General features: G+C 40.8%; 1 protein-coding gene across 3 annotated transcripts in view; it reads right to left on the reverse strand.

Annotated features, from left to right (window-relative positions):
- Positions 1 to 25558, reverse strand: part of NEK7 (NIMA related kinase 7) — a 227890-nt gene that overhangs the window by 80608 nt on the left and 121724 nt on the right. For all 3 annotated transcript variants that reach the window (XM_029617705.1, XM_029617703.1, XM_029617704.1), the window contains 2 exons: positions 9382 to 9490; positions 5751 to 5858 (listed from right to left, as the gene is read on the reverse strand). In XM_029617705.1, coding sequence (XP_029473565.1) covers positions 5751 to 5858; positions 9382 to 9490 — 217 coding nt within the window. The remainder of the gene's footprint in view (positions 1 to 5750; positions 5859 to 9381; positions 9491 to 25558) is intronic.

Here is a 25558-nt window from a genome sequence, read left to right on the forward strand (position 1 = left end):
AGCTGAGTCCGCTGAGTCTGTTCCTTCTGGTTACTAAGGCTTTCTATCTTACAGCAAGGGGTACTGGAGAAGGAGGGATGGGATCACCTGAGTGTATGGGGGCCCCACAACTGCCCTGGATTTGACGACTTTACAGCTGTCACAAGAGGTTTGTACCTAGGCAACACTACTTGTTACCTATGCTCTTGAACCTGATAAGGTATTAAATAATGAAAATGGGGTTTTTTTTTCATACCAATGAAAAATGATTTCTTGGCTCAAAAGTTATTTCCTGATTTAGTATGTATGTTTTACTCAGTTGAGACAAAATATTTTTATTAAAGAGATCAAGGGTTTTGGCACTGTCAGCTTTGTTACAGTATCCCTGTAAATGTTTTGTGAGGTTGGGTGAAGCTAGGTTTGTTTTTCTAGATCCTAGTCAACTGGAGGGATTCCTGGATGATATTGGGATGAACTGGTTACAGGTAATGCTGAAGGTTTAGGTTATAATGAGCACGTATTAATGAGCAAGTTATAATGAGCACGTTATAATGAGCAAGTATTGATAAGTGACAGATTTTCCTATTTCTTTTGTCCCCTTAAACATTTCAGGCTATTATTGTATATTTTTGTTGTGAATTAAATACATCTCATTTCTTTTTTCTAATTCCAGCAATTCTCAATAGCAGGTCTAAACTGCTTGATACGACGGTTATTACCCTCAAACATTAAGCCTTATACTTCACTTTGATGCAGCTCCAACACTACATCACAGGGGTGGAAGGAAATCAGAATCAAAAAGCCACCAATAAGGGCCCTGAACTCAGCGGTTGGAGTAACAGATAAGGATGAGAAAATAAGTGTGAAAGCTTACTGGGCAGACTGGATGGGCCTATTGGTCTTCTGCCGTCATTTCTCTGTTTCTGTGTAAACTTAGACGGATAAGATTTATCCATCTAAGTAGTGCCTTTAATGGGGATATTCAGTCACATAGCCATGTGGCTGAATATCCCATCTAAATTAGCCAGATATAGCTATCTGGTTGACTTAGATACAAGACTTGCCTTTCAATATTAACCCTATGGTTTTTGTGCTATGATGAGCATGAAAAACTACACTGATTTGAATGCAAAATATTGAAATCCTTGTCAAAACCTTTTTTGAGAGAGTTTTATCTAGTACTTTAGACAAAGCTGGTAAATTTGAAATTGGTCTAACACTAGAGGCTAAATCAGCAGATAAGTTTCCTTTCTTCTTAATTTGGATAATCAATGCTTTAAAAAACCCTTCAGTTAAAGATAAATTTACTGTTTTAGTAATATCCAAGAATTGGGCTTTTAAATTATAGATGATTCAAGATGAGCATGGGTCAAAAAAAACCAAAGGATTTCAATTTGATCACAACCGAAAAGTGTTTCCAGCGAATAAAGGTTTTTTCAGACTTCCAACTTTGGCATCTCAGAAAGTGTCCTAGGTCCCACAACCTTTTCAGTACAATAAATAGCAAATTGTTCACAATCGATATTGAAACTTAAGCTGAAGCAACCCATCAACTATACTGTTTTGTTTTGGGTTTTTTACCAGTTTAAAGAAGCAGTTCCATAGTTCATACATGCAAGATGAAATTGTCCCTTAAGACTCAATGTCTTATGCTTCAGCCAAATACGCTCTCCTTTCACACAAGTTGTTTTTTTTTTATATACTAAAAACCAGGGAACTCTGATACGATACCAGTGGGCTTCCTTCAATGAAGTGGAACACTGGTTTCAGTGGACTTTAACAAGGCACCAGTGAAAGATTGTTCTTGGACACAGTTAATTATGATAATGTTGAGGCCCTGATGCAAGGAAGGGAAGGAAAGGGAGTCAGAAAGACTATATACAAAGAGCAACCAGTTCCCATTTAGCCATTCTATTCCACTCAATTTTAGAGACCTCTATTATCTCTCCTCAGTCATCTCTTCTCCAAGCTTAACAGCCTTAACCTCTAACCATTTCTCATAGGGGAGGAGTTCTATCCCCTTTATCATACTGGTTGCCTCTCTTACCTTTTCCAGGTCAGCTATACCTTTGAGATGCAGTGACCAAATTTATACATAGTACTCCAGATGCGGTCTCACCATGCAGAGATAGAAGTATTATAATACTTTTTCCATTTCTTTCCTAATAATTCCTAACATTTTATTTGCTTTTTTGACTGCCGTCATACACCGAGCCAAGGATTTCAAAGTATTGCCCACAATGACGCAAACATCCTTTTTCTGTATGGCAACTCCTAATATGAGACTTAACATGGTGTACCTACAGTTTGTCTTATATAGAAAAAAGTAATCCAAACAGGCATGAATTAGCCATTATGCATGGGGAGTCCCAAACTGAGGTCTGCATTGCTGAAGCACTTAAAGAATTTGGATCCACCAAGCGGACAGTGGAATACTGCGTAAACAGGCTGTGCCGTAACTGCTTGTCCAAAATTACTGACTTCTTGGGTCATGCTGTTCACTGTTCAGTGTGTTGTAAAGGTGCACACAGCTGACTAAGTAGCAGCTTTACATATGCTTTCCATAGAAGTGGCCCTGAGATGAGCCACAGAAGTTGCCATGGCTCTTACTTGAGTCTTGACAGAATATGCAAGCCAGCTAATGCATAACAATAAGAAATACAGAGTACTAGGCAATGGGAAAGTTAATTTGACAAGGTCCTATTCCAATCTATTGGGATTTATTCAAAATATCTTGTATTCCATAGTTTCAGTATGGAGCACAACAAAGGTGACAAGGCAGTAGCTAAAGCCAAAAAAGTGCTGGGCTGCATAGAGAAGAATAACTAGCAGAAAAAGGGAAGTGATAATGTCCTTGTACAGATCCCTGGTGAGGCCTCACCTAGAGTACTGTGGTTCAGTTCTGGAGATCGTATCTCAAAAAGGATAGGACAGGATGGAAACAGTCCAGAGAAAGGTAACCTAAATGGTTGGGGGGGGGGGGGGGGGGGGGGGGGGGGTTTCAGCGAAGATATGATACAGACCTTCAGATAGGTATTAACGAAGCACAAACTTCAAACCTTTTCCCCTGAAAGGAAACAGTAGAGTTAGGGGTCATGATACTAAACTCCAGTGGGAAAGAGAACCAATATCAGGAAATATTTCTTCATGAATTCAAAAGGGCATGGGACAAACACCGCAGATCCCTAAAGGCATAAAGAAAGAAATAATGTAACATTTCTGTATGGGGGTAACCTGCATGGAGCGGCAAATACTATCATAAGCAAATTGCTGGGTGGACTGGATGCATCATCTGGTCTTTATCTGCAGTCATTACTATGTTTTGATGTTATACATGACAAACAAAAACACCAAACAAAATAATTAAAATTATAAAATCAAGATTACATATAAACTTCACTAAAATACAGTGCCTTTAGCTACTTTCTAAAAATGTGTGCTTTATGGCCCACAGTTCAACTGGGAAAGCATTCAAAAGTGTTGATGCCACTACTGTGAACACCCTCGCGAGCTTTGCTTGTAACCTACAAACTTTTACTGACAAAGTCTAACAACTGCATATCAGAATACCTTAATTTTCTTCCTGGCAAATAACTTTTCAGCTTTTCAATCCATGAGCAAGGTGACTCATCATTCAACAATTCAAAGACAATAAGAACTTTAAACTTCTCTCCCCATAAAATGGGGAGCCAATGAAGGCCACCAAGTACAAGAGTAATGTGTTCTCTACAGCCTACCCCAACCAGCAGCCTAGCTGCTGCATGCTAGATTAGCTGCAGGGCCCTCCATCTGCTAAGAAAGCATTCCTATATGCAGGCTATTGCAGTAGTCCAGCGGTTCAAAAAGCAGCAAATGCAAAACAGATCTGGAAATTGGCTTTAATAGCTTCAAGTTTATAAAAAGCACTCTGCTACCTTAAGAATATGGGTCTTAAAAGTTAGCTTCAAATCCAGTATAATTCCTAATTTCTTGCCTCACTTACATTTATCTGTGAGCCCCCAAAATCTAGAGTTGTAAACCAATCTTGGGACTGCTCCTTTCTAATCCATAATGTCTTAGCAACATTCAACACCAGCCCGTTTTTTTGCATCCAATCACTAATGCTCTTCATACTGCTTTCAAATAGATGCACAGGGAAAATATCCTCAGATGTACATGGTATGTAAGATTATACATCACCCTGCCCCTCAGGTCTAAATGGGCTGCTGGCGTTAGTCATATACCTTCAGATCTTATGAATCTTATTCCTTTTAACTCACCATTCCTACCTTGCATCAAGCAACACTGTAAACCATACAAAGACAAAGACCAATCTGTTCTTCAAACCTAGAACATCTTGTAAATATTCAACCCCTTAAATTCTTGAGAGAAAACCAACCTATTACTCTGCACATACCACAAATCCACAGATTTATGGGTCCCTTCAGTGATGGCATGCTTTGGCGACTGCCTCCTTATTAGACTTCCAATGATGTCACATGGTAGGTGCAATGGGTGCAGGCTCAGCGCTATGGAGCACACTCAGAGGAAGAAAAATCATCTCCAGTTTTAAAGTGGGTGGTGCTTAGTGCAAAATAGCAATATAGCAACAGCAGCAGATATAGCGACTCACAGGGCCCAGGAAGAAGCAAGGCACAGTTTCCGATGACCTTGGGGACATCCAAGGATATCACATGGATCAAAAGATACAGAGTTGAGAAGCTTGATGGCAAGGTCGAGTCTTCTTTAGGTAATACATTAGGGTTCTCTTACAGTCCAAGGCAAGAGCTTGTTCTCCTTTGTGTGTATGAAGTCCTAGAAAGAATGTACGACGCATAACAGCTTAATATGGAACGCACTTTAGAAAGGAATTTGGGGTAGGTCTGTAGTACCACCCAATTATGAAAAAATTGCAAGTATGGTGAATATGAAATCAGAGCCTGTAGCTCTTACTCTTCATGTCAAAGTGACAGCCATGAGAAACATTTTCCAGGTGAGAAACAAGTCCACCAACTCTAGAAGTTCAAAAAAAGTACTCATAAGTTGAGCTAGGATTACACTGAGGTCTCAAGGCACTGGAGTTTTACTGACCAGGAGTCTGAATGCCATAGTCCTTTCATAAGCTTGGATACCAAACAAAGATTGGAATTTCTTCCACCTGCTAGTGATATGGTATAAAGGTGCCAAGATGATCTTTGACTGAAAAGGGCAGAGAATGAAAGAAAGAATAGATACAGTGGCAAGTGCCTCTGGCCACAAGAGAAGAGATGCACATCCAATTGAGAAACTATTTCCCACCTTGATTTATTATGCCTGAAATCAGACTATGCTCCAGTTCTTGACTAGGAGCAGCTCCACTGCTCGGTCTTGCAGAGTTCAATGTCTTCCTTAAGGCCTCCATCTTCTAGGCACAGTACTCCAGTGATTGAGGGGACATCAAACACAAAAGTAGCCTGCTGAATGCGTCGTGGTCCAGGCCCAAAGCAATTGCAAAACTGTGAATCCACGATGGACATCCAGAGTCTTTAGATACAGGCCTAAAGCTGCTTTAAGATCCTTTAAATAAATTTATGACGACTTTCCAGCATGTATAGCATAATATAAAGCACTAGAGCTCACATACATATCCATCTTTAATTAAAAGGATAGAGATTAAAAAACAAAAACACTGAAAACCTCAATTTCTCAATAAAATGGATACTGCATACTTATGTTAGTAAGGCTTTACAAGAAACACATGAAATTAGTTGAAACTATACAATACCAACCATTTTATATGAAATGTTCCCTACCTAAAGAATGTGCAGCTGTAGTTTTAGAGCTGAAGAACCGCCCAAGGCCGAGGTCTCCAAGCTTAACTACCCCAGTGGCAGTAATGAACACATTAGCTGGTTTGATATCTGCAAAGAGGAGCAAATATGAAAATTTAAAGTGTAGTTAACAGCAAAACATTTGCATTACATGGGTTCAACAATACAGCTGACATTTCTACATTTGACTATCAGTATATGGCACACTGTTGCCAGAAACTTTATATATAAGGAGAGCAAACAAAAGGCAGTTGGAATATTTTTTTAGGTTAATATCTCCTGCAATGTTTTCTCCCTATGAAACTAGTATTATGCTAGTATCAAAAAATATATTTTATTATTTATAAGCCCATATATCCTATTGTGCCATTTTATTCAATTTCTGGAGAAAAATGTAGATCTCTTAATGGACATTAATATTTCTGGTTGATTCCTTGGTTCCACAGCAATCTGACTGCATTTTTTATTGAATCCAGTTATCCTTGATTTGTAATGCTTTTAGCCAAAAACTGACTAAATTCAGGAATGTAACCTAAAATTATTTTTTTTTAAAGTTGTATTTCTTCTCTTAGTTACTGTGCTGTAGGCATAGGTGATAAAACATTTATTTTCGAAATTAGAAAATGGAATGTTAAATTCAGGTCAATCACAGTATGATGAATGCGGCCACTTCATATCAAGAGTTAAAATGTGATAAATCTAACCACTCATATACAGGCCGATACAGTAAGGAGCAGTAGGAAGAGCTGCGTTAGTGCCGGGCGCACCCGCAGTTGCCGCATGCACAGTCCGGCTCACCTACCGCTCAATACTGTATTTAAATAGCTTGCAAATGCAAGCCGCGTCCAAGAAGCGTCCGTGAAGCGTTAGGCCCGCGCAACCCATTTTACTGTATAGAACGCTATACAGTATCCTGGGTGCACTGGCCTAACGCTTCACGGACACGCTGGTATCTGTCATTTCAAATGACAGGTACCAGGAACTGGACGGTTCTCCTACGCTCGGGATTGCCAGTCCTCTCTCCCCTCCTTCCGAAGCAAGGCGCAGGGAGGGGGGGAGAGAGGACTGGTGAAACACGTAAAGTGCAAAGCAACGAAGCGACTTACTTTTCTTGCAGCCCTCCTCCGGAGACGGACATCAGCGGAGACGCACCGCGGCTCCCCTGCCTCCCAGGGGGCAGCCGGTGGCGAAAGCGGCCCCGCCGGCGAAGATGGATGCCTGCACAGGCGAAAGCGGCCCCTGAGTGTGCAATTGGCCGCTCAAGACGTGACGTCACATGCCGTGCGTGACGTCACGTCTTGAGCGGCCAATTGCACACACAGGGGCCGCTTTCGCCCGTGCAGGCATCCATCTTCGCCGGCAGCTGCCTCCAGGAGGCAGGGGAGCCGTGGTCCGTCTCCGGAGGAAGGCTGCAAGAAAAGTAAGTCGCTTCGTTGCTACTTTTTTTTTTTCCGCTTTTTCTTTTCCGCTTTCGTTGCTTCGGGAGGAGGTGAGAGAGGACTGGGGCTGCCCCGGAGACCAGCACCCATGGATGCGGCCAGGGCAGGTGAGCGGGGACTGGGGGAAAGTTTGCCGCCTACCCTTACCCCTGCCTCTAACGCAGGGGTAAGGGTAGGCAGTAAATTAGCAGGTTAAACGCGTGGCAAAACGGCAGGGTAAAAAAGCGATAGTCGTGGCGCGCGTTGCTGTATGGGAGGGAATAGCTAATTAGATCGTTTACATCTAATATACATGCCGTAGGCGGAAGGGGTTACCCGGTGATTTAAAGAGGCAGTAAGAATGGGTTAAAGGGGATTGTGTATCGCAGGTTGGACTAACGCGGCCGAAAAGTGAGTAGAAAGTGGGTTAGGAGCAGGGTAACCGCGGCCGCACTTTACTGTATTGACCTGATACTAAGGCGAAGGACATACTTCTAACTGTGGAATTTGAGGATCCCAATCTTTGAATGGAATGCAATTTGGAACTTTTCCTGCCTTTTTTCGTTTGAGGAGAGAAGTAGCAGTTTCTTATGAAAATGTAGTTTTGCTAATTAGTGGTAAACAAGCTTTTTCTCAGTTCATTTCATGTAGAAATTCATGTGAAGCAGAGATAGAAATCACTGATGAACAGTCCAAGACTCATGCAGTTTGGTTCTGTATATAGCTGTATTAAGATACATCTTAAAGTAGTAGTAGCTAAATTATTCAAAATGTTAATTTTAGTTCAATGAACTTAGTCATAGGATTACATTTTTGTATCATTTTATTTACAACAACATTTTTACAATAAGAGACTAGTATCTTTTGTTAAAGTTATGTCTGTTTTGAAAACCTTCCTTTAATGTACAGCAAAAGCCCCATTATCCAGCACGCATAAGGAACAGTCCATACCAGTTAATCAAATCTACAGGTTATCTGAGAGGTTCCTGCTTCCAGCAGCAGCCTTCAGGGAACAAGAAAAGAGGGAGTGTGATGCTGGATTGGACAGAACAGAGCAGAGCAAAGCTACTCTGCTCCCTAATCAAACACCTCTTCTCTTGTCATTTCCCTGGGTGGGGGGTGATGCAGGAATGGACAGAGCACATAACACAGAAAGCTACTGTGCTTCCTCATATTGTTTGCCATTCTGTTTAAACATGTTTTAGAGCAATAAAAAGCCATGCTGCTAGATGTCAATCAGTTGAGCTTTCCAGTTGGTTAGGTGACAGACAATGAGGCTTTTACTATATTGCCTAGTTCTCATGTTCATATAGGGGTAGATTTTCAAAGGGTTGCGCGCGTAAGATACGCGTGCAACCCCCAAAAACCTACCCCTGCGTCCCCCTGTGCGCACCGAGCCTATCTTGCATAGGCTTGGCGGCGAGTACAAGCCCCGGGACTCGCTTAAGTCCCGGGGCTTGAAAAAATGGGCATTCCGAGGGCGGGGCGCCAGCCCGGGGGTGTTCCAGGAGCGGGACAGAGGCCTCCGGAACGGCCACCGGGCCGGGGGATGGAGAGCCGGCGCGCACAAGTTACGCCTGCCCAGAGGCAGGCGTAACTTCTTCAATAAAGGTCGGGGGGGGGGGGGGGAGAAAAGTTCCCTCCGAGGCCGCTCCGATTTCGGAGCGGCCTTGGAAGGAACGGAGGCAGGCTGCTCGGCACGCGCAGGTTGCACAATTGTGCTCCCCCCTGTGCGCGCTGACCCTGGATTTTATAACATGCGCGTGGCAGCACGCACATGTTATAAAATCAGGCGTAGATTTGTTCGCGCCGGGTTGCGAACAAATCTACGCACGCATGTTATAAAATCTGGCCCTTAATGTTTCAAATGTATTAATGTAAAAGTTAATAAAGCAGCACCAAGTGGATAAGTAAAAGTTTTCAAGAATTTCCAACATCAATATTTCCTTAGGCATTAGAGGGAGATCTTTTACTAGTCTTGCTTTAACTGCCAAATGAAATCTATAAATACAAGGTTGTTTTCCCTAGTGGATAGCTTTTCTGGTACCTTTATAAATCGTCCCACTAAATCATAGATTGTGCATTAGGCACCTGTGAAAATATGCGTTCTGTGGTCTGATTTGATAAAAAAAATACTTCAGATTTGTTGCAGGTTAACATGCCATATATTTTAATTTATGTAAATATTTTGTTACCTCTATGCATGACACGTCGAGAATGCATATGTTCTAATGCACTGCACAGCTGAACAAAGTATTTCCAAACTGTCTTTTCAGGGATCAACCTCTTCTGTTTCTTGAAATGCTTAAAAAAAAAACAGCATAAAAACTTTAAACAATCTTGGATTTAAATCAGTAAACTACATTAGCAAGTTTTTGAGACAAGACTCTTTGTAAAATAGTGGTTTATAAAAGTTTTAAAATAAAGACCCAACTATTGCACTATACATTTGGGTGGCAGTTTTCATTTCATGAAAGTAGGATGAAAAAGGGGCAGAATAACCATATTAGCTGAATACAGAAAGACAAAGAATAAAGATGGAACACAAACAGTAAGGGAAAGAGGAGATATGGTTTAAGAGCAAGGAAGACTGTACATGCAGGAAGATGGCAAGTGATTAGAGGCTAGATGAAGGCAAAGATGCTTACACATTCGAGACAAGTGAGCAAGTACAAGAATGTGATGCACCATATACAGAAGACGGTGGCAAGGCAGGAGGTAGAAATGGGGGGCTATTGTCTATCTCAGCGTTTCCCAGCCAGTGTGCCTTCAGATCTGATCACGTGTGCCATGGAGACAAAAAAAAAAGTCACCACTGCCTGATGCTCTGTTTCAAATTAGCTTCTGGGCTCTGCTCTCAGCATCTTGCAGCAACAAGACAACAGCAGTAGCTGTTAAACATGTAGGAGCTCCTTTCTGAGTACACGTGTAATCTTGCATGCCTCTTCTTCCTAGCTACAGCATGAGTCCCTGAGCATAGTAATTAAGAGGAGGCATGCAGGGCATGGATAGCCGGGTCTTGCTTTGTGTAGCACATAACACCTCCTCATCTTGCCCCTCCTGAGTCGCCTCTGAGGGTTTCCAGCCTCTGTCTTATCCCCAGGCTAAGTAAGAGGGGGAGAGCATGCATCAAGTACTGGATGCGACAGTGTTAAGAGGAGCTCTGGCAGCCACATGTGGTAGCCAATGTAACTGAGCCAAATGCCTACACCGCACTGACTTTTCCTTTTCTCCTGCACATATGAGGGAGCTTGGCATCGTGATGGGCTCATGTGTGTCTGCCCTCTTTCCTTTTGTTTCAAAATTTGGAAGACAGACTGGTGGTGCTTTCAGTATTTTCTTAGCTCTTCTTTTGGCCAAACAAATTCTCTTCGTATCCCTACTGCCTGCTTTGTGAAGGCTGGTGTGCCATACGACATTTTTGTTAATGTGTGCTTTGGGTTTGAAAAAGGAGGGAAACACCGGCCTATCCTTTCGTGGCCATGCTGTTGAATTAACAGCAATAAACAGCCTCTGCTTCAACCCAGGATAATGAAACAGGGTGAATAACCTGGTAAAAAAGTTACAATAAACTCTTGGGTGCCCTTCAAAAATAAAAGTTAAGTACCCACTCTAGATCACGACCAGAGCTCAAATAAATCATATCGGAAAATTAAGTGTGCTGAAAGATACCATAAGTCACAAAGAATCTCTCTCAAAGCTCAGAAAAGCCTAGGCTGCTTTCCTGAACATGCGAAGATGTTCCTATGCACCTGTCACTGCACAAGTCTTCTCAATCTCTCCTCCCCAAAGGTAGCAGAGGATAAAACTGTTTGAGGTGGTGGTGGAATCAGGACATCCCCTGCAGAACCGGAGGGCACTAATCCCTCCACTGGTGTCTGTGGAAGCTGCCTGGAGGCTTCAGAGGGGGGTCGGAGAGAATCACTTCCTTTGCCCAAGACCACTTCGGAGGAGGTACCAATGCTGATGTTTGTCCATGATCCTGCTTAGAGGACAATGACCAATGTCTGTTTCTTCAACAGTTTGATGATCACCAGGACAGAGGGAGATGACGAGGACCCTGACCGGGAATGGGACAACAAAGGCCACGGTCAGTCCCTGGCCCCAGTCTCAGGTCCAGGGAATGGTTGTAGCATCGACCCTTTTGGTCGACATTGAAACATCCTTTCCGAGCAGGGTGGAGGTCTCTGAAGCAGACGACAGATCTGGTCTTTTGAAGCTGAAAAAGTTTTCCATCTTTTCAAGTCATGCTCGATGGCCCTTTGGGGTCATTTGGACACAGAGGTCACAGCCATGGACATCATGAAACACTCCCTGGAAGAGAATGCAGAACTCCTGGGGGTTTGTAATGGACATTCTCTTGGGCACTGGGGGCACCAGCAAAAACTTGTCAATGCCATCGTAAAAAGTATGCAAGGCTTGGTCAGCGGACACTGGGAGATGAAACTGTTGGCGATCTACCATGAATTATTGAAGGACTTACCAGATCGCGGAGAGCAGAACAAAAAAATTACGAGGGACCCTACGCGACACAAAGAGAAAAGCAAAAATTTGAAAAAACTGAAAAAGAAGTACAAGCTCACAACCACGAGGCAGCAGCTTCGCAGAAAGGAAGAGACTGAAGAGGGACTCCATGTGGATGTGTGGTTTGTGATATGCTGGGCATGCTCAGTGTGCCAGTCAAAGTTTCTAAAGACTTTGACAAAAGATTTCTGGGCCAAACTCCATCAGATGTCACCCATGTGTGAGGACTACCATCTTGCTTGTCCTTGGAGAAAAGACAGTAAGCTCAGACTTCTACACACCCTATCACATGTTTGTGATGCTCTAGATATACAGTGATCATGGGCTCTAAATCCCGAATATTAAAAGCCCTGCGCACATAAAATTTGGGTGTTACGCGTGTGGCTGGGCCTTGTAACCCCTGAAATGCACACAAGTACTGGGCCTGAAGAAAGGGGCAGGGCAGGCAGGGCCAGGCCAGTGCCATTTGAATCTGTCCTGGGGAAGCAAGTGCTGGCAGCCGGCGAGCAAGCAAAGTTTACTTCTGCTCCAGAGAAGCAATAAGTATAAAATGAAAAAAAAATTGGAGGATAGCTAGGGTAGGTTTAGGGGTCAGGAAGGAGAAGGGAAAAGATAGGAAGGGTAGGTTTAGGACGCTCCCTCCCAGTCTGCTCCTTAATTGGAGCAGACTGGAAGGGACCTGGTCTAGGCCCGATTGCATCACCGCGCGCATTTCTAAAATTCCCCCCCCCCCCCCCAAAACGGAGAAGGCCAACTGCCCACACACGTGTGCAGACATGGAAATCTGGCATGACTTTGCAGGCGGGAATCATTTTATAACATGCGCGAGGCCGAAGCACGCATATTATAAAATTGGCACGTCCCTTTTAAAGTCTACCTTTAAGTCTACAGCATATTCTAAAACAAAATGGGTCGTTTAGAATAAAATAGTATGTAAAAAATAAAGCTTTTAATAGCTTAAGAACATAACATAAGACACTGCCAATGGTCCGTCCATCAAGCCAAGCATCCTGTTTCCAACAGTGGCCAATCCAAGTCACAAGTACCTGGCAAGTACCCAAACATTAAGTAGATCCCATGCTTCTAATGCCAGTAATAGCAATGGCTATTCCCTAAGTCAACTTTATTAACAGCAGTTAATGGACTGCTCCAAGAACTTATCCAAACCTTTTTTAAATCCCTACACTTACTGCACTAACCACATCCTCTGGAAACAAATTCCTGAGCTTATTTGTATGCTGAGTGAAAAAGAATTTTCTCCGATTAGTTTTAAATGTGCTACTTGCTAACTTAATGGAGTACCCTCTAGTCCTATTCTCCGAAAGAATAAATGTTTCACATTTACCCGTTCTAGACTTCTCATGATTTTAAAGACCTCTATCATATTCCCCATCAGCCATCTTCTCAAAGCTGAACAGCCCTAACCTCTTTAGCCTTTCCTCATAGGGGAGCTGTTCCATCCCCTTTATCATTTTGGTCACCCTTCTCTGTACCTTCTCCAGTGCAACTATATTTCTTTCAGATGTGGAGACCAGAATTTTACATAGTATTCAAGGTATGGTCTCACCCTAGAGCGATACAGAGGTATTATGACATTTTCCGTTTTATTCACCATTCCCTTCCTAACAATTCCTAACATTCTGTTTGCTTTTTTGACTGCCACAGCACACTGAACCAACGATTTCATTGTATTATCCACTATGATGCCTAGATCTTTTTCCTGGGTGGTAGATCCTAATATGAAACCTAACATCGTGCAAATACAGCATAGGATATTTTTCCCTATATGCATCACCTTGCACTTGTCCACATTAAATTTCATCTGCCATTTGGATGCCCAATCTTCCAGTCTCACAAGGTCCTCCTGTAATTTATCACAATCCGCTTGTGATTTAACTACTCTGAATAATTGTCTGCAAATCTGATTACCTCACTCCTCTTATTCCTTTCCAGATTATGTATAAATATAGTAAAAAGCACCGGTCCAAGTACAGATCTGAGGCACTCCACTGTTTACCCTACTCCACTGAGAAAACTGACCATTTAATCCTACTCTGCTTTTACTTTTTTTAACCAGTTTGTAATCCACGAAAGGACATCACCTCCTATCCCAGGACTTTTTAGTTTTCTTTGAAGCCTCTCATGAGGGCCATAGCCAAACGCCTTCTGAAAGATGTAATGTATTTGAATTATCTGTTCACCTTTATCCACATGTTTAACTTCTTTAAAAAAATGAAGTCTATTTCTGAGGCAAGACTTCCCTTGGGAAACTTCATGTTGATTGTGTTCCATTAAACCATGTCTTTCTATATGCTCTGTGATTCTGATCTTTAGAATAGTTTCCACTGTTTTTCCTGGCACTGAAATCAGGTTCGCTGGTCTATAGTTTCTCGGATCACTGGAGCCCTTTTTAAATACTGGGGTTAAATTGGCCACCCTCCAGTCTTAAGGTACAATGGATGATTTTAATGATAGGTTACAAATTTTAACTAACAGATCCAAAATTTAATTTTTGAGTTCCTTCAGAAGCCTGGGTTTTCAATCTGGCCTACTACATCTTCTAGGTTCATAGTGATTTGGTTCAGTTCATCTGACTCATCACCCTTGCAAACCATCTTCGGAACCAGCATCTCCAGAACCAGCATCTCCAACATCCTTGTTAGTAAAACACAGAAGCAAAGAACTCATTTAGTCTTTTTCCAATGGCATTATCTTCCCTAAGAGCCCCTTTAACCCCTCTGCCAAGAGGCCCCACCACCAGTCTCACACCAAATCCTGTACCCACTAAGAACTAAATCTAAAATAGCTCTCTCTCATTGGTTCCTGAACCAATTGCTCCATGAAGCAGTTGTTTATTCCATCCAGGAAATTTATGTCTCTAGCATGTCCAGATGTTTCATTTACCCAGTCAGTATTGGGGTAATTGAAATCTAATCAAAGTCAAATGGGAACTGTAAATCAAATTATAATTAAAGCCTAAATGAAGGTGTCAGCAATCCTGACGTATGTTTCAACCAAAACCAACCGGTCTTCTCAATCATTCACCTTCAAAACGTTATTGCACTATTCAAAATAATTTTTATTTTTTTTATTTTATTTTTTAGAATTTTTCAAAATTTTTGAATAGTGCAATAAAGTTTTGAAGGTGAATGGTTGAGAAGACCGGTTGCTTTGTTCTAAAAAAGATCCATTTCTCCCTGTATTAGTGTCATGTTAACATGTCATGAGAAGGGGTTTCCCCGTGATATTTTTAAAAAGGCAATTGTTCACATTGTTTTAAAGTGTGGCTTATCTCCAATTGTGCCAGCTATAAACTAATTTGTAATCTGTATACTTTGGCAACTCTTACAAAAGACTGTACTCACCCAACTCAACGAGTTTTTGGATCAGCAAAATGTGCTAAGTCAAAATCAATGTGGCTTCCACAGTGGACATAGCACAAAATTGCTGCTTATCTCTGTCTATTTACTGCCTGAAATAGATTCTAATAAAGCCTTGTAATAGCCACATTTTTACACATCTCTTCAGCATTGACACAGTTTCTCATTTACAGTTGTTGCAAAAACTCAGTGAATGTGTGTGTGGGGGGGGGGGGGGGGGGGGGGGAGAGAACAGGTGCTATCACCATTTTCAGATACAACTTAATGAGAATTCCTCTGAATGGTACAATCTCAAGGTTTGCATTCCATAAGGTTCAGTGCTATCCACTACACTAACATGCTCATTTTCAGTTTTGATAAGTTTGTCCCATTTTCCTGTCCCACTCTCAGCGAGACTTCACCCAATTTTTCAGTATCACGGTGTATGTGTGCGTCCATTGGGCCAATAACACTTTGTGATCCCGGCAGGGCCTCTTTCTCTTTGGCCCTCCGTTTCCTAACTGAATGAGGCATTTAAAGATTTAACCGACCCCTCTCCAAAGTTATATACCACCCTATTCCCGGAAGAGCGGAGCCCCCCAAGCAACCCTGCTGAGACTAGGCCTGAAACCCCATTGTTAGACCACCTGGAACTGGGAGATTCCCATATCCTGGGTGCTCAAGGGGGTGAAACATTGCAGGCCTTTGTTGGTCTCCCTACTTTATCATCAGGTGCTGGAGGTGGAAATGATATTCCATTGGAGAGGAATATAGGGGAGAAAGATGTGCTTCCTCAGCTTACAAAACTAGAACTGTTGAAACCAACAAATATTTCTCTTAAATCAATTTGGGATGCTATACAGGCATTGAATTTGAATATTTACAACCAGATGGCTCCAGTTCACTTATATGTGGGGAAAATGGTAACACATATTGAGAAGGTTGAAAAAGAAATTGTAATAGAGAAAGAGTATTTCTAAAATTAATGTAGATTTGGGAACTACAGTCAGGCTCCAAAATGCCCTAATGAAAGAAAATATTTTGAATTCTAGATTAGAAAATATGGAGAATGTATTAAGGGGTAGGAACCTTCGGTTTATTAATTTCCTCAAGAGTCAAATCATATCCCCAAAGGAGATGTGGAAGAAATATATGATAGAAATATTACAGATTTCTGATCAGGCTATACCTGTAACAACGAGGATATATTATATACCATCTATTAAAGATAAGAATCCCGCTAATGATAAAGAAATTAATAAAATATCTAGTGTTGATCCATTACAAATGAATCTGACTGAAATATTGGAAACATCTTATAAAGACCAGGTTACCCCAGCTACATTGGTGGTAACATTTTTTGCTTGAGTCAGATAAAGAGTGGACATTAAAAATGTTTTTCAGACATAGAACAGAAAATTTTCTAGGTCTCAAAGTGAATGTATTTCCTGATTTATCAAAAGTCACTCAAAAAAGAAGGAAACCGTTCCTTTTGTTGAGACCTAGAGTATTGGAAATTGGGGCTATGTTCCTGTTAAAATATCCCTGTAAGTGTCTTATAAAATATCAAGGGATGTCATATGTTTATCAACCTAATTAACTTACTGCTTTTTTGGTGGGGAAAAATATTTTCAGGAACCTCTTCTCCCATTGAATGAATATAAAGTCTGCTAATGAGTAATTAAGTAACCAGAACCATCTTTTAGCTTCCTTTTCCCAATTAAATTTTAAAATTGGGAAGTACAATTTGTTTAATTTTCCTTAGGTTGTGTGTCTTGAGATCTGGTAATTGTGGACTGATTTGAGATCAAAATTTATAATTTTCCTTATTAATGATTTAATATTTCTGTTAAAGAAGTTGAATGTATCTCTTTTTTCAAACAAGAATGTATTCTTGAATAATTGTTAAACTTATTAAAAAAAAACACACAAATTTGTCCCATTTTATAAATGATATGCTGACATTCAGCTTCCCCCCCCCCCAATAGATGATTATGAAAACATTAGCAAAGAAATTCTATTTTATCTTAAAAAAAACAAACACACAACACTATTTTGGATGACTAATCATCAATTCAGAATTTACAAAAAACAAGCCTTGTAGATTTCATGTCACCCTGCTCCAATAATTAATAATTTTATGAGAATATTGTTATTCCATTTGCTGGATCCATACACAATCTTGGATTTCAGCTTGATTTCATATTATCAGCGATACCTCATATTTGCTTACTTTTGCGATCCAGATTTTATAAGTTACGTTCTTTAGGACATCTTAGTTACTTATTTGGCTCCAAGATTTTAGAACTGTTATACAATCCTGTGTTTTACATTTGATTGATTATTGTAATGCTCTGATTAGACTACCTAAATGCAAGCTTCAAGCATTACAATTACTGCAAAATGCTGCCATCTTACTAATAACTTGCAGTAAATGGAAAGATCACATTTCTCCCATTTTGGTTCAACTACACTGGCTTCCAGTAACTAAGAATAACATTTAAAAATATTAACTTTTTTTTTTTTAATGTTTGAAAGAACAGAAGCCAACTTATCTAGACTGATTGTCTTGCAAGCACAAGGCTTGAAAAGGAACAATCTCTTGCTAACAGTTTTAACAGTGCCACCCATGCAAGAGCATTCTCTAATTGGTCCTATAATGTGGAATGCTCTGCCACAATATCAAAGTTTACTGCCAGATATAAAAACGTTTCAGAAGCACCTGAAAGCTAGACAAATTTATTATAAGCAATTTATAAGCATTTTTAAATAAATGCATCAGTGAAAGAGGAGCCTGTTGTACACAATATGGAGCAATCAACACAATGATAGAGAAATTCTGTAAGAAAAACTTTAAAAATGGTTAGAATGCCAAACTATGAATATTAAGATAATAAAACTGAAAAATACCTGTTATAGTAAGCCACTTTTCTTTTAATCTCTAGACAGCAAGTATATTATTAATACAAACAACCGATGTCATCTCATGGCACCAATAGATGGTTTCACAGATTCAGGAAAGGCTTTTCCAGAGGTGCATGGAAACTCATACACATGCTGCTTCATAGAGCCCTCTGTTTTATAATGTGGTTCTGAACCCACTCCTTGGGACACACCCAGCCAATTGGGTTTTCAGGATATTGATGTTCAATATGCATGAGATGGAAACTGTGTATGCAAATCTCTCGTTCATATTTACTGTGGGCATCCTAAAAACCCTACTAGCTGGGTGTGCAGAGGACAGGGTTGAGATCCTCTGGTTTTATGTAACAGCCAGTGGACCTAAACTCAGATTGTGCGGCTGCAGGAGAAACCACATAACTAGTTGCCACATATTTTACAATCTACCACAGAATCAACATTCCTGAAAGCTTTCACACCTCAATTCCATCTTTGGAAGAAACCTTTAGGGTGCCTGCCTGCCTTCAGTCTTAGTTCTTTGCTCCTTCTCTCACAAACAGCTTACAGGGAACCTTCTGTTCCTCCCATCCTCTTCCTCCTGTCCTGAAGAGGTAGTGAAGTTGGAGTGGACAGAGAAAGGTAGAATGTTTCATTCCTCAAAAATCCTGATCACACCAAAAGATTTTGATATAATTCACGGATGAGTGATGTTCCTATAGAAGAATGTTTTCTTTATACAAAGGTTCTTGAACCTGCATATGAGACCAATCATATACCCTTTACAAAGACCTAGATGTGTTTTGGAGAATTGCAACTGCTGGTGTCCCACAGCTAGCAGAGGGCATTAATTTCAATTCCTAGAAGCCTTAATATTCCAGTCATTGTGCAATAGGAGCTCCTAGTAACCAGACTTCAAGGTCCATGATTGCAGGCTTCAGGTAAGAGCCCTGATGTGTGGCCCCCAACCAAGAATAGTCACTGCACTGGTTAAGCTGAAAAAGGCTGTCCATAGCTGCAAATAAAGGCTCATGGTGGTGTAGCCCAAAGCAAGCTAGTTACAATTGAACTGAAAGCTCAAAAGAACAGGAGGAAACTGCTGGGTCAAAAAGAAAAAGATTAAAAAAAGACAAAAAAAAAAAAAGACATGCTTTCAGGAGGGACTTAATATTTTTAGTACAAATTGAACAAGCAAGGCTCTAAGTAGAAACAGTATAGAAACAATGCACTTTCAATGCATAAATGTTGTACTTCTGATGACCTTTTCACAAAAAAAAAAAAAAATGCACTCACAGTAATAATTAAAGTTGGTTTTAAATGAAGATAGACTGGTGACCGGAGAACAAAAATAGCTTACTGAATCAAATCAATACCCAGTCAGGTAAAGTTATGTTTGCAGATTTTTTTTTTTGGTTGTATGTTTATTGCTTTGCAGAAAATAAAGAATGTACTTTGGTCATTTTATCATTATCAAATGTCTTGTAACACTGTTGATACAATGTTATCAGAAATAACCACAAAGGTAAATTTAACTGAGTAAGTCCAAAGTTATATTCCAACAAAAGTACATCAATTAGAAATAATTTTAGCTCATTTATTAATATTCTAAAGCACACTAGATTCTGTTTCCTTTAATACATCTCATCAAAAATACATTTCTTGGAAATCACCTTTCATACCTGCTTCACTACTCTGATGTGTAGAATGGCACAAAATGGAGAAGTGTATCAGAATCAAATTTCCCTTTAACAAAAATGTGTTTTTGTTCAAAGCTCTTTCCATCCAGCTCTTTCACCTCACAATTTTCAGATTAAAGAATAACTTTTTACTGAGACATTTTTATGTAACAAAGCAGACATGAAGCTTTTTAAAGAGCTGGATAGCAGTTCTGTAATGCTGTAAAGGGGAAAAAAAAAAAAACTCAGCCATTCTCACGGTGGCACTGTTCCCTGCTTCCTTGAAAAAAGGCACAGCGGGAAGACAAGACAAAGCATAAAAAAAAGGTGAAATGTCAACACTATTCAATTCATGATCCCTTTAATGGGAAAAACGAACACCAAGTGAAGATCAGAGTTTTCTAGAAAATGTTTGTCCCGTATCTGTATTAAAAATGAACAAGGTCCGACAATAAAAGAATGACGTCTAGAGCCTTAAATGAATTCAGGGTGCAAACAATCTCAAATGAATATAAACTGTTTAATCAATACACTATGCCAGACTACTGAATTGGAAGGCTGATGAAAAACCAGGCATCAACTGACTAAAGTCAACATGACAACAACGTTTTAAAGACCACACAAATGGTATCTGCTCTTCTATGATTGGGGGGGGGGGGGGGGAGAGAAGCTTTGATAAATCAGGTCTGAAGTCTATAACTGTAGAAATTAACTACTTTTAGTACCAAAATGTTTGCTGATTCTCTAGCCAAAGAACTTTCAAGATTTTCCTTTTTATTGGGGTAAGGGTGCTACAATAAAAACTGTCGAACTATAATTTCTAAATCTTTGAAGTTTACCTATACAAAACAGTTTCATCTAAAATGTATCTTTATACTTGTTGAAACAAGGCAGTGTGCAATTCTACATGAGTATAACTAAGGTAATTTTCTGTATAAATTCTCAAATTTCATCCCATAAACATAGGGATGAATGTAACAAGATCCGCGCTCAGAACAGTGTGATTTCTTTTAGCACGTGTGGCAAAACTTTCAGGCCACGCAGGATGTAATGTATAGGAATGCAAATTAGTTATGCACAGAAAGTCTGCGCAAAGCAATTATCCACGCATGCCAATTCGTGCACTAAAGCCCTACGTAACACGCTGCACACCACTCCATGCAGAAAGTAGTGCACAAATCCGCATAAATATGGAGACCCAAGAGTGCTTCTCGGGCGAATGCTTTCCCCTTTTTAATTAGACAGGAATGAATGTTAGTGGTTCAGGAGTGGGACTGAAGGCCAGTAGACCTGTCTTACTTTTTTGATACGATTACAACCGTGTGGCAGCTATAATGGCAGGCGTTAGTAAGCACAGGAAATGCAGCACATTCTATTGTCTGTAGAGTGTTGCATGATCTACATAAATTGCCATACTGGGTCAGACCAAGCCCAGCATCCTGTTTTCAACAGTGGCGAAACCAGGCTACAAGAACCTGGCAAGTACCCAAACACTACGAAGATCCCATGCTACTGATGCCAGTAGCAGCAGAAGCCATTCCCTAAGTCAACTTGAATAACAGCAGTTAATGGACTTCTCCTCTAAGAACTTATTAAAACCTTTTTTAAACCCAGTTACACTAACTACACTAACCACATCCTGAGGCAACAAGTGCCAGAGCTTAATTGTGCGCCGAGTGAAAAAGAATTTTCTCCAATTAGTTTTAAATATGCTTCTTGCTAACTTCATGCAGTGCCTCTAGTCCTATTATCTGAAAGTGTAAATAACTAATTTACATCTCCCGTTCTAGACTTCTCATGATTTTAAAGACCTCTATCATATTCCCCATCAGCCATCTCTTCTCCAAGCTGAACAGCCCTAACCTCTTTAGCCTGTCCTTACAGGGGAGCTGTTCCATAAGAACATGCCATACTGGGTCAGACCAAGGGTCCATCAAGCCCAGCATCCTATTTCCAACAGTGGTCAATCCAGGCCATAAGAACCTGGCAAGTACCCAAAAACTAAGTCTATTCCATGTTACTGTTGCTAGTAATAGCAGTGGCTATTTTCTAAGTCAACTTAATTAATAGCATGTAATGGACTTCTCCTCCAAGAACTTATCCAATCCTTTTTTAAACACAGCTATACTAACTGCACTAACCACATCTTCTGGCAACAAATTCCAGAGTTTAATTGTGCGTTGAGTGAAAAAGAATTTTCTCTGATTTGTTTTAAATGTGCCATATGCTAACTTCATGGAGTGCCCCTCAGTCCAGTGGTTCTCAACCTTTTTTCTGTCAGGACACACCTGAAAGATTGTTCTCACATGCATGACACAGTGACCCATGATCGTCATGGGGCTAGATGTAAAAGTACAGTTTGCATCCATGGGAACCTCCCTGACCCACAATAATGGATGTAAAGCAGAATTTTGACATTCTATATTTCAATGTCCATACAACTCACCCTACAAAAAAAAGATATTCTTGTTCTGGTGTCATCTCAGTAACAGCAACTCAAACTCCTGCTTTCAGGCTCAATAGCCCTACTTATGAAAAGACAGCAGTTTACCACCAATGCATGTCCTCTTGAGAAAACACAAACAAGACTGATACAAACGCTTACATGCTAGTAAAATATCTCATCTCTGTAACAGACACAGAACCAGCCTAACATACTCCCAGGATCTGTAGTAATGCACATAAACTAATCCCCACACAGTTACACCTTTATTATGGAATACACTCAAACAGGAGCAACCCTATCTATGAAAAGGCAACACTACAAATATTAAATCAGGCCCTAAAACCAATACACCTCTTATTAGGAAAACAGAGCTAGCAAGCAGCTAGAGATCCACACAGAAATAATTGTAAAACTATACTAATTAGCAGAATAAATGTTACAAAACAGCTATGAACAGAACATCCAACAATTAAAAACTCATAAAAACAATTACAAATTCTCCAAACACCAATAAAATATTTCAAAAAAGCAGACATCACATAATATTAAATAATTTAAATGGCAGTCAATCAAGAAAAATAAACTTAAAAAGCCACCTTTACTTACCCCCTCGAGCAGCTTAAAAAGCCACCTTTACTTACCCCCTCGAGCAGCTCTCCTACGAGGAGTAGGAGAGCTGCTCGAGGGGGTAAGTGGCTAAGTTCTATACTCATGGTCCTCTTCCTTAGGGCCCATGTCTCAACACACACACCATACCTGTCATGCCCTCATGACCAGTTTCTGTCTCTCACATACCAATCATCTCCCAGTCTTTGACACACACACACCAGTCACCTTCTTGAAAAGTTTCTCATATGCCATACACACACAGGCTTCCCACTCCCATGCTCTCTCTCACATAAACAGGCTTCTTACTCCCATGCTCTCTCACATACCCAGATTTCTCACTTCCATGCTTTTTCTCTCTCACACACACGTCACCTTCCTGACCAATGTCTCACACTCTCACATACACCTCAGTCTTCTCCTTGAGCAGTCACTTTCACTGTCTCACATATACACACACACACACACACACACACACACACCAGCTCTGACCACTTTCTCTCAAATACATTCTCTCACTTACACACAGGCTCTCAATCACACACATTCTCTCACAAACCGGCTGGCTGCTTCTCTCTCATTCACTTCCTTCCCCCACCCGAGCACAAATGGTAACAGCAGCAGCCTCCTCCTCCAGCCCACGCAGGCCAAGAAAGAAGAATCCCATCGGCCGCGGGAGGCTCATGCTGCTGTCTCCTTTCCCGATTACCAGCTGCTTCGATTACACAGGGGCCGCTGCTGCTGCCGCTACTTATCCATGCGGCTCTGTTTTCTCCTTCCTGCGTACCGCACTGTGTATCACTTCCTGTTCTGGATCACGGGGCGGGGGGGGCAGGCGCGGGAAGAAGAAAAGGCCAGCCACAGGTGCCACAGCTTCTTCATGCACCGCTGCTGTTCCCACTGCGCTTGAACATGCTTATAGCCCGGCGGCAACAGCAGTAGGGAAGGAAGAGCAGCGGGAGAGACCGGGAGCACGTGACACACCTGCCAGTACTTGGCAACACTGGTGTGTCGCGACACACTGGTTGAGAAGCGCTGCCCTAGTCTTTCTATTATTCGAAAGAGTAAATAACAGATTCACATCTACCCGTTCTAGACCTCTCATGATTTTAAACACCTCTATCATATCCCCCCTCAGCTGTCTCTTCTCCAAGCTGAAAAGTCCTAACCTCTTTAGTCTTTCCTCATAGGGGAGCTGTTCCATTTCCATTATTTTGGTAGCCCTTCTCTGTACCTTCTCCATCGCAACTATATCTTTTTTGAGATGCGGCGACCAGAATTGTACACAGTATTCAAGGTGCAGTCTCACCATGGAGCGATAGAGGTATTATGACATTTTCAGTTTTATTCACCATTCCCTTTCTAATAATTCAACATTGTTTGCTTTTTTGACTGCCGCAGCACACTGAACGACGATTTCAATGTGTTATCCACTATGACGCCTAGATCTCTTTCTTGGGTTGTAGCACCTAATATGGAACCCAACATTGTGTAATTATAGCATGGATTATTTTTCCCTATATGCATCACCTTGCACTTATCCACATTAAATTTCATCTGCCATTTTGATGCCCAATTTTCCAGTCTCACAAGGTCTTCCTGCAATTTATCACAATCTGCTTGTGATTTAACTACTCTGAACAATTTTGTATCTGCAATTTTGATTCTCACTCGTACTTCTTTCCAGATCATTTATAAAATATATTGAAAAAGTAAGGGTCCCAATACAGATCCCTGAGGCATTCCACTGCCCACTCCCTTCCACTGAGAAAATTGTCCATTTAATCCTACTCTGTTTCCTGTCTTTTAGCCAGTTTGCAATCCACGAAAGGACATCGCCACCTGTCCCATGACATTTTACTTTTCCTAGAAGCCTCTCGAGGAACTTTGTCAAAAGCCTTTTGAAAATCCAAGTATACTACATCTACCGGTTCACCTTTATCCACATGTTTAACTCCTTCAAAAAAGTGAAGCAGATTTGTGAGGCAAGACTTGCCTTGGGTAAAGCCATGCTGACTGTTCCATTAAACCATGTCTTTCTATATGTTCTGTGATTTTGATGTTTAGAACACTTTCCACTATTTTTCCTGGCACTGAAGTCAGGCTAACCGGTCTGTAGTTTCCCGGATCGCCCCTGGAGCCCTTTTTAAATATTGGGGTTACATTAGCTATCCTCCAGTCTTCAGGTACAATTGGTGATTTTAATGATAGGTTACAAATTTTTACTAATAGGTCTGAAATTTCATTTTTTAGTTCCTTCAGAACTCTGGTGTGTATACCATCCGGTCCAGGTGATTTATTACTCTTCAGTTTGTCAATCAGTTCTACCACATCTTCTAGGTTCACTGTGATTTGATTCAGTCCATCTGAATCATTACCCATGAAAACCTTCTCCAGTACGGGTACCTCCCCAACATCCTCTTCAGTAAACATCGAAGCAAAGAAATCATTTAATCTTTCTGCAATGGCCTTATCTTCTCTAAGTGCCCCTTTAACCCCTCGATCATCTAACGGTCCAACTGACTCCCTCATAGGCTTTCTGCTTCGGATATATTTTTAAAAGTTTTTATTGTGAGTTTTTGCCTCTACGGCCAACTTCTTTTCAAATTCTCTCTTAGCCTGTCTTATCAATGTCTAACATTTAACTTGCCAACATTTATGCATTATCCTATTTTCTTCTGTTGGATCCTCCTTCCAATTTTTGAATGAAGATCTTTTGGCTAAAATAGCTTCTTTCACCTCCCCTTTTAACCATGTCAGTAATAGTTTTGCCTTCTTTCCACCTTTCTTAATGTGTGGAATACATCTGGACTGTGCTTCTAGGAATGGTTTTTTTTGTTTGGTTTTTTTTTTTTTTTTTTTT

This window comes from Rhinatrema bivittatum, chromosome 10 (genome assembly GCF_901001135.1).
Source record: "Rhinatrema bivittatum chromosome 10, aRhiBiv1.1, whole genome shotgun sequence".
Classification (NCBI taxonomy): Eukaryota; Metazoa; Chordata; class Amphibia; order Gymnophiona; family Rhinatrematidae; genus Rhinatrema; species Rhinatrema bivittatum.